The 8,837-nt window shown below is 54.9% G+C and overlaps 1 protein-coding gene across 12 annotated transcripts in view; it reads right to left on the bottom strand.

Moving 5' to 3' along the window:
* The window catches only part of Col27a1 (collagen type XXVII alpha 1 chain), a 122,921-nt gene that overhangs the window by 14,069 nt on the left and 100,015 nt on the right, over positions 1-8,837 (bottom strand). For all 12 annotated transcript variants that reach the window (XM_075945133.1, XM_075945134.1, XM_075945137.1 and 9 more), the window contains exons 38-48: positions 6,075-6,128; positions 5,876-5,983; positions 4,961-5,014; positions 4,319-4,372; positions 2,323-2,379; positions 2,162-2,215; positions 1,634-1,687; positions 1,331-1,384; positions 819-872; positions 631-738; positions 263-370 (exon numbers count right to left, since the gene is read on the bottom strand). In XM_075945133.1, the coding sequence (XP_075801248.1) occupies positions 263-370; positions 631-738; positions 819-872; positions 1,331-1,384; positions 1,634-1,687; positions 2,162-2,215; positions 2,323-2,379; positions 4,319-4,372; positions 4,961-5,014; positions 5,876-5,983; positions 6,075-6,128 (759 nt within the window). The remainder of the gene's footprint in view (positions 1-262; positions 371-630; positions 739-818; positions 873-1,330; positions 1,385-1,633; positions 1,688-2,161; positions 2,216-2,322; positions 2,380-4,318; positions 4,373-4,960; positions 5,015-5,875; positions 5,984-6,074; positions 6,129-8,837) is intronic.

Raw genomic sequence — 8,837 nt, 5'->3', positions numbered from 1 at the left:
GTTGTCTCACAAAGGCCCACCAGAGGGCGCCTATGGACAACTCAACTATTGTGGAAGGTTTGTACGGTTCAGCAGGGGGCAGTATTGCTAGCCACTTGGACAAACTATCCTTTAAACTAGGGTCAAGATGAGGACCGGGATCCCCAAGAAAAGACCACAACAAAGGTTCCACGTTCACATGGACCTTAGGACATGGATGCTGAAGGAACCAGTATCATTACCGTCAGGATTAGGGTAGAAAGGAAGATTAATAAGAGCTGACCTTGAATCCTGGAGGCCCCTGTGCTCCAGGCAAGCCAGCCACACCTGGGTTTCCTCTTCTCCCAGCAGGGCCCATGGGGCCAGCAGCCCCGTCATCTCCCTGCTCTCCCTGTAAAGAAAGCAGGTAGGAGGGTGCTTGCCGACTGGGACCCAGTCAGTTGGAGGAAGGAGGTCATACTTGCTAGGGGTAGGACAATATGGTTCACTGACCAGGGACTAGCATCAAGGAGAGGAGTGATAAGAACCTGAACAGATGAAAGACAACCTACCTAGATGCCACCCAGTTTTCTAACGGACTCTTCAGGCCCGTGAGCGGTGTGCAGGCTGTGGAAGTCCCTAACACCGGTTTTGACCCAATGTCCTGCTTACCTGATATCCCGGCTGGCCATCCTTGCCAGGAATCCCATCAGCTCCAGCAATGCCCTCAGGGCCTTGTCTTCCTACCACACCCCGGGGCCCTGGCAGCCCTTGCAGTCCCTGGAGGCACAGAAGAGCCTGGTCAAGCCTTCTCCGGAGGACACAGGAACTGGTGGTGACTGAGGAGCTGTGCCACTCACCTGAGGTCCCCTCCGACCTGATGCCCCAGCCTTGCCAGGCTTTCCCTTTGGGCCCTGAGAAAACAGAAACAAGAGACAGACGTTAGCAGGGCCTAGGAGCCCTGCAAGGGGCACCAAGAGGAGGATCATAGGTACTGTGATCAGTGTGATCTACCAGAGAGCCTCATGCCTGGAAACTCAGAGTCACCCAGGGCTATCCCTGCTGCTCTGGGCCACACAGCAAGGAGTCTTCTGTGACCATCTTGTTCCTCTGCTTTTCTACCTCCCTCCGCCTTATTCCTCCACTAACTCCTTCCTGTTCCTCCTCCTCCATTGCAGCCCCACAGAGATGTGAGCTGGGTTCCTGGCTACATTAACTTCTACCCAGGCACTGATCCTTCAGCCCGTGCAGACGGCTGCAGAGCCTGCGCACATGGTATCTCCCAGCCCTGCTTCCTGACTGTGTGGCTCTAGAGCAACCCATGCCATGACTCCAGGACTCAGCCTCCCACTGAACCCCCAAACCCTCTCACCTCTTCGCCTTTTGATCCTTTAGGTCCCGGCTGCCCCCGGGGTCCTGGATGACCCTGCAAACCAAGGTGAGATGACACAAGGCGGCCCCAGGCCTCTCTCCTGGGGAGGGTGACCAGTCTCCGCCTGGAGGGGGATGGGTGCGGAGGGGTTTGGGGTGCAGGCTCTTCGGGAGCCCCAGGGTTAGGGCATAAAATACAGCATGAGCTGCCTCCCCATGTCCCCCTGCAGGGCCAATCCCTTTAAGTTTTAAAGGCTCTGTTCTGTCATTTCTGATGCTTATAGCAAGAAGATACGAGACTCACGGGTTGGCCCTGCTGACCCGGCTTTCCACGGAGCCCTTGAACTCCCTCTTGACCCTGAAAGCCAAGGAGAGACAGGTGAGGGCCTTCTGAAGTGGCCAGGGAACCGCTGCTCTTCCTGCCACGTCTCTGACCCTGAGCTCTAGCTTCTTAGCTGCTCCGTAGGTGGAAGAGCAATAGAGCAGCTGGAATGGAGGGAGAAGCAGCAGCTGCTTCTGTTAGGAAGGCTGTTACAAAAGACAAGTGGGGAACCTGAGCCAGCCCTCTACCCCTCGCCCCCAGGTCCTGCTGGAAGAAAACTCAGCCAATCTGCTGGCTGCGTGGGTGGTTAATGTTCCTGACCTTACCCTCCTGTTCCCCCAGCAGACGTCAGGGCTTCCCTTTATGGTATTAACCTGGCCTCATAAAGGGATGCTCTCTGCCCTTATACCAGTGGATGGATGCGGTAGGGGCAGAGCCTGCGTCCAGTGCAGACTGCCTCCCCTTTACCACCATCTCCATGCCCTCCAAAGGTAGAGCTGTAATACTTACAGGGTATCCTGGGTCGCCTGGCTCCCCACGGTCTCCTCGGTCACCCACGGGACCCTGAATGATGAAGACAATGGATAAACATGAGCCCCATCTTCTGAGGGCTCTCAGCAGCCTGTGCCTGATTACACTGAGAAGTTCAGAGGAACAGAAAGGGAACTTACCTGAACTCCAGGTAGCCCGGGGGGGCCCTCAGCCTTGCCATCCTCGCCCTGCTCCCCCTGTGGACACCACAGAAGCAGCATTAATCCAGGAGCACTCTGGTTGTTACCTTCATCAGGATTGGAGCCAACCTCCGCAGGTAGGCAGACTAGGAGACCAGCAATCAAGATTGCCATTGTAGGTAATAGTGGTGACAGTGTCTGCAAGCCACAGGGATGCCTAGGACAGGCTGAAAGAGGAGCAGACTGGAGTGGAGACGTTGGGCCAATGCAGGCCATCTGAGGCCCAGTTCAGCTGGGGTATGGGCTCTTGGCAGCCACAGAGATGGTTGAAATGCAGTTGCACGGTTGTCTCTCTCCTGGAAATCCCTTCTGTATTCTGGACAGGGCACCCTGAGGCCCCATTGCCCGCAGAATTGGAGGGAAAGAGGGAAGTGGTCAGAACTAGGATGCAGCCCTGGCCAGTCTGAATGTTGGTACCCTACCCTCAGATGGGGTCCTGTGGCTCCTACAGGCAGCAGTTAAAGGCAAGTGAGATCCAGCCTGGTGCCTAGAACAAACCATCCCCAGAGAGGTGGGATAGAAGGAAGAACCCCTCTGTTCCTGCCTACGCTCTTGATCCAGCTGTGAACGGTGTCAGGAAACCAGAACTCTCCAGGGAACACTAGGGCTTACCAGACAGTCTTTTGTCTGGCATGTGTCAGTTCATGTCATATATTGTCTTAGAGATTCTACATCAACCCCGGGATAGTTCCCTCACCCCCACTTTGCAGACTAGGAAAATGAGGCCCAGGAAAAAGCCATGTTAGCAAGGCCAATTGGCAATGAAGGGCCAAGACATATGGTGCCACCAGCCTGGCTGCAGTGTGAGACCCCGATCTGAGCATTACAGCATCAGTGGACTACACGGGGACAAGGACAGTGTCTGCAAGTGTAGACCGGTTCATACTCTGATTCTGGTGCTGGCGAGGGCTCAGCAGCACCCCTCCCACTGTTGAGAAGCAGACCCCTATGCTCCAAGAGACTGGATTTCTCTGCCTGTTCTGTACAGCAATGGCTGGAGAATTCTGGGGAAATCACAGGAAGAGAGCCGAGCTCCTGTGAATCTCCCTTGCAACCTACTTCCTGTGCCAGCATTGGCCTGTCTGTGCTTGGCTGTTCATTGTGGCCATTCCCACAGTATTGTGTCACCTGGAGACGTCACAGCCATCTACGGCATGGCGATACATTCTATGCAATGACTCTGAGTGGTGGCACCGGGGGCTCAGTTCCTGCCTGGCCCCAGGGTTTCATGGCAGCCTTGTGATGGCTGAGGAGAGCAGAGGGCCTGAGTGTGCTCCCTCCAGCCTCTCAGGGTCCATCCGGGGCCTGCCTGCAGATCTGCACTCAGCTAGCCAGGAGAAGGGGCCAAGGACAGCGTGCCAAGTTAGCGGTGACTCACCACAGCAGGACTTAGTTAGATAGGAGCTGCGTCGGCAAAAGAAACAAGGCTGGAGAGGCCAGGGACAAGGAGGCAAAGACACAGCCTGCTAGGAAGCCTTCCAGCTAGGTGGGGAAGGAGGAGGGAGTAGAGAACAGGGGATCCCAGAGTTCTGGTTCCAGGTCCACTGGGTCCCATTGGAGACATGACCCGGGGGCCATTCTTTACACCTTTGGACCCTCAAGTGCTCCAGTGTTCATGGCCAGCAGAGATTTTCCTCTGGCCATTTCTCTCATTTCCAGAGCCCCACGGGAGGGCACACATCCCTGGGCCCTCGCCCTCCCCCCATCCTTCTCCTCTCTCAGTGTCCATCCTTGCTCATGCTGAGTGAGCTCCCGTGTGCAGGTTCAATGCTCCTGTTCGCAAGCATGACGCTCGGTGGGGACACCTTGTTCATTTCTGCCAGGCGACCCTGAGGTCACGAGTGAAGGGATGCTATGTCCCACTCCATGCGATCCCGGCCCCCAAGCCCCAGAGCTGGTCTTGTCTCCAGTTACTACTCATAGACACAACACCTACCTTCTCACCTTTGGGCCCGGGAGGCCCGAGAGGTCCCCTAACGCCTTTGTGTCCCTGCAGGCAAACACAAGGAGAGAACTGAGGGGGTTTGAGGATACAGGAGAGACTAACGACAATAGGGTCAGTATAACGGGATCCCACCCTCTGCCCGCACCTCCAGATGACACACTTCCAATCCTGTGTCCTGAGTAGCAGGCCCACTGTGGTGCGCTGGGCAGGCTAGGGTCAAAGGGAGGGGAAGAGGCCATCTGGCAGCTGCAGACAGCTCTGGGTTGTCTGGGCATTCCCTCGCTAATCCTCATCCCCACTGTTCTTGTCCTTTCTTTTCCTGCTGTGTCTCCAGGCTGGCCAAAAGCATCAAGATGCCAGGCCAGGCTTGCACACGTGAGCCCCCATGTCCTCTCTGAGGCCTCATCTCCTGAATGTGTATGCAGGATCAGGGCACACAGTGGTTTCTCTTTAGGGGACAGATGACGCTGGACTATGCACAGAGCACCCACTCTCTGTGGGAAGCACTCGGGACCTGGGGTGGTACTGGTGGACCCTTCTGCCCTCACCTCCACCCTACTCTACCATAGCCAGGAGTCCCCTCTGGCTACAAGACCTGGATCTCCTCCTCTCTGGTGGGAAGGTGTCACTTACATTATAACCAGCCAATCCTGGCTCTCCTTGGGCTCCCATCCGTCCTGGAGCACCCTAGAGAGGAGTAGAGCCTTGTTGGTGTGCAGCATGGCTCTCACAGCGGGGTGGTGACTCCCTCCCCTAGCACAGATACTCGGCTCAGCATATACAGCGATGTCTTGAACCAAGGAGGACAAGGTGGAAGACAAGAAGGCAAGCAGGCCTTTCCCTGGGCCTCCCTGCCCTTCCTTCTCTCTGCTCCTATGGTTTATGAAGATGCAGGTGGCATTTTCCAGAACCTTTATAGACACTTGAGCTCACTCCCAGCTAATGAGAACTATTGAGGTGCCTCTGCTTACTCTGCTGCCTCCAGCCCCCTGCTTGCATTATCTGGGTCTGGATTCCAGGGTAAAGCTAATGGGTGTTACTGCATATTCCCTCAGCGTTTACCCATGATGTCACATGGGTGGCAGGAAACCACCACCATGAAAGCTTTTACACCATGTAAAAGGTTACTGCTCCATCTGTCAAAGATGCCACAAGCCTCCCCTGCCCCATGTTGGAGTCTTCTCTTGCCTTGGGAAAGTCTAGCAGGACCCCGAGACTCAGTTCCAGCCGTTCAAGGACCTTCAGCACCTCACCCTGTACCAGAGACCTGACTCCTTCCCCACCCCTCAGTAGAGTGTTTTTTTCAACCAGGGTTCCCGAAAGCACCAGGGACTCAATGCCTCCTGCAGTTTGCAAGATACATTTTGCCTGCCATGCCTGTGTATAGCCAGGGGCTGTAGCTTTGTGCCGTTCTCAAAGGGACCTGGGGCAGGGATGGGTGGCTGGGACAGGAAAGCTGGGGTTTCAGAGCAGTGGGGTGGGTGATTATTGCAGGGAAGCAGGAGCCCCTCCCTGTTCTTGTTCCCTTCCCCAAGCCCAGCTCCTCACCATTGGTCCTAGGGTGCCCCGGGACCCTTTAGGACCTGGGGTGCCAGGAGGCCCAGGCTCTCCAGGGATGCCCATCTCCCCCAGCTGTCCTTGGTAGCCCTTGGCTCCCTGAAGAGAGAAAGAACGAGAAGATGCCTTTGGCTGCTGGCCCTGGAAGGTGGGTGGGGAGGGATGTGACCGTCGAAGGCAGGGGACCTACCTTAGCTCCCATCTGGCCCTTCTCACCCTGTTTGCCGGGCTTCCCTTCAGGACCCTGCGAGGACACAGAAGCAAGTAGAAAGGTGAGGCCTGAGGGAATAAGGGAAGCTCCAAGAAGTTTTCCTGATTGGGTGCCCAAGGCCTGGCTCCAAACCCACGTCACCCAGTTCCTACGTGGCCTTGAGAATAACCTAGTTTCCTGAGTGGCACCTGTCTGTCATGGTCATAGCATTTTAGATGTCCTCCCAGAGTTTAAGGATTCAGCTCGGTGACAGGGCATGTTCGTTACTGTCAGCCACAGCAGGTGTGTGGAGTATGGCAGGGGCTTTTGCTGCCTCCACCGCTGACCCAGTTATATGTGAAGCAGGGGACCAGCTAGCTGTCCTGAGCTCTGTCTAGGTCCCACTGGTGCACAGCTGGCCCTGATACACCCCAGTCACTCTGTAGACTCCCTGGGGGTCTCCTCACAGTGGGCATCATGCTGGGACCAGACATCCTCTCCTCCCAGGGGCCCAGGCCATTCCCTCTGTAGGTCAAATGTGCGTTCTCAGCTGCAGATCTGCTGAAGTCTAGGCACGGGTCAAGCGTCCCCAGAGAAACTCACATCTGAGCTGGGCTATTTGTGCCTGAGTCTGCAAAGCTCAGTACAGAGAAGAGAAAAACAGTCCTATTTTTAAAGTTTTATTCCATTACCATTTATTTATCTTTTGTGTGTGGCAGGGAGCACGAGTCACAGGGCATGTGTGAGGTCTGAGGACAGCCTGTCGTGGTCATTTTTCTCCTTTCAGCTTGTGGGTCCCAGGGATTGAGCTCAGGTGTCAGGCTTGGCAGCAGGCACCTTTAACTGCCGAGCCATCTTCTGGGCCCCATTAATGCTTTTTAAATATTGATACTATGTTTCAAGACTGTTTCCCTTCTGCCGCTGAAGAAACGCCACTTCCACTCACCCAGGCCTTCATTTCTTACTGGAGGACTTTAAGTTACGTGAGTGGCTCTCCTATTTGGACTGCACAGTGCCAGCTGGCCAATGCTGCCGTGCCAATGATAAAAGCTCATCCCTGGGACCTTCTTCTCCACAGCTTTTTAGGCACTCTGGCCTGCCTTAGTATGAATCTCAGAACTGGTTCAGTGATGGGGGATGGGAACAAGCCTCTGTGGGGGCAGGGGAGCCCTGTTTAAAGGGGTCCCTCCGGTTGCAAGCACCCTGTGGTGGAACTCTGAGATTATAGAGCATCCGGAGGCCACTGCTGCGTCCTATCACAGATAGGCAGAAATCACCTATTGTTGGGGACACGGCTAAGAAATGTATTTCTAGGCAGTTTGGCCATTGTCTGTGCATCACAAAAACCAAGGTAGCACCACGGTCATACAGTTTTATGTGATCACTGGTGCACTCCCTCCAGGCTGCACATTGTCACATAGCATGCTACCGTGGACACATTTCTAGAGAGGCCCTGGAGGCTGATAAAATGCTATTTTCAAGTCAGTAGCTGTCTGCATCCACAGAATGGAAAACATTCCTCCAGAAGTCACCATGCCAAAGAAACCCACACACAGAGTTAGCGTCCACAGCCCCATGTGCACGTAGGCCAGAAAGACCCTGGCATATGAGAACTGTGAGGGACCCTGCCACCACAGCCACCACGGCCACCACAGCCACGTGACCAACACAGTCATTATCAGCAGCTTCTATGTATTTTTTTCCTCCAAACTTTCCTATTTCTGTGCATTTTTGTAAACGCTTGTTTGGGGGAGTGGAGACAGGGTTTCTCTGCGTAACAGTCCTACCTGGAACTAGCTCTTGTAGACCAGGCTGGCCTCGAACTCACAGAGTTCCACCTGCCTCTGCCTCCGGAGTCCTGGGATTAAAGGTGTGCGCCACCGTTACCTGACTGTAAAGGCTTTTCTTATTTAACGTTTCTTCTCTCCACTCTCTGGCACATGTATGTATACAGTGTGTGTATCTGAGTATGTATGCCACATATCTGTGTGTTCACAGGTGGAGGTCAGACGACATCGCGTGGCTTCCTCTATTGCTCATGACTGTAATGTCTGGAGACGAGGTGTCTCGTGTTTGGCTATGCCAACCGGCCATCATGACTGTAATGTCTGGAGACGAGGTGTCTCGTGTTTGGGCTATGCCAACCGGCCATCATGACTGTAATGTCTGGAGACGAGATGTCTCGTGTTTGGCTATGCCAACCGGCCATCATGCTCCTAGGATCAAGATCCCATAGTGCTGCAGTCACCAGCCCACCCAGCCGTGCCCAACTGTTCACAGCTCAGGGTGTCTGTGGAGAACTCAAACTCCGCTAAACCATCTCCCCAGCTCCTCATTTTCTCTTCACGGCTGAGAGGTGGGCAGCAGCTTGTCTGACGCACTGGAGACCCCAGGGTTGACATCTGAACTCACGTCCTAAGGATTTGTCTAGGTCAGCTGCTCCGCCCCCACAGCAGAACCACACACGCACTGAGAGAATGGCCTTGGGACTTTGGAACTCAAAATAACCTTGGCACCCATTCTTTCCAAATTTTCAACATAGCAAGACTGAGGCCAGAGAGGGTCAGGGGCCACTGCGATGACACAGAGGATTAGTGAGGTAAGGGCCACCCCTTCCTGCTGGAGCCCTTCGCAAACACATTCTCAGGGCTGAGGTGAGCACAGCAGGCAAGTCTGAAGTCTGACAGGCAGCCCGCCTGCATTCCTGGGCTGAGCGGTGACTTCATCCCCTTGCTTCGGAGGGCAGGGCGATTAGCACTTTGG

Source organism: Microtus pennsylvanicus, chromosome 13 (genome assembly GCF_037038515.1).
Source record: "Microtus pennsylvanicus isolate mMicPen1 chromosome 13, mMicPen1.hap1, whole genome shotgun sequence".
NCBI lineage: Eukaryota > Metazoa > Chordata > Mammalia > Rodentia > Cricetidae > Microtus > Microtus pennsylvanicus.
This window is presented reverse-complemented; position numbering and strand designations above follow the sequence as displayed.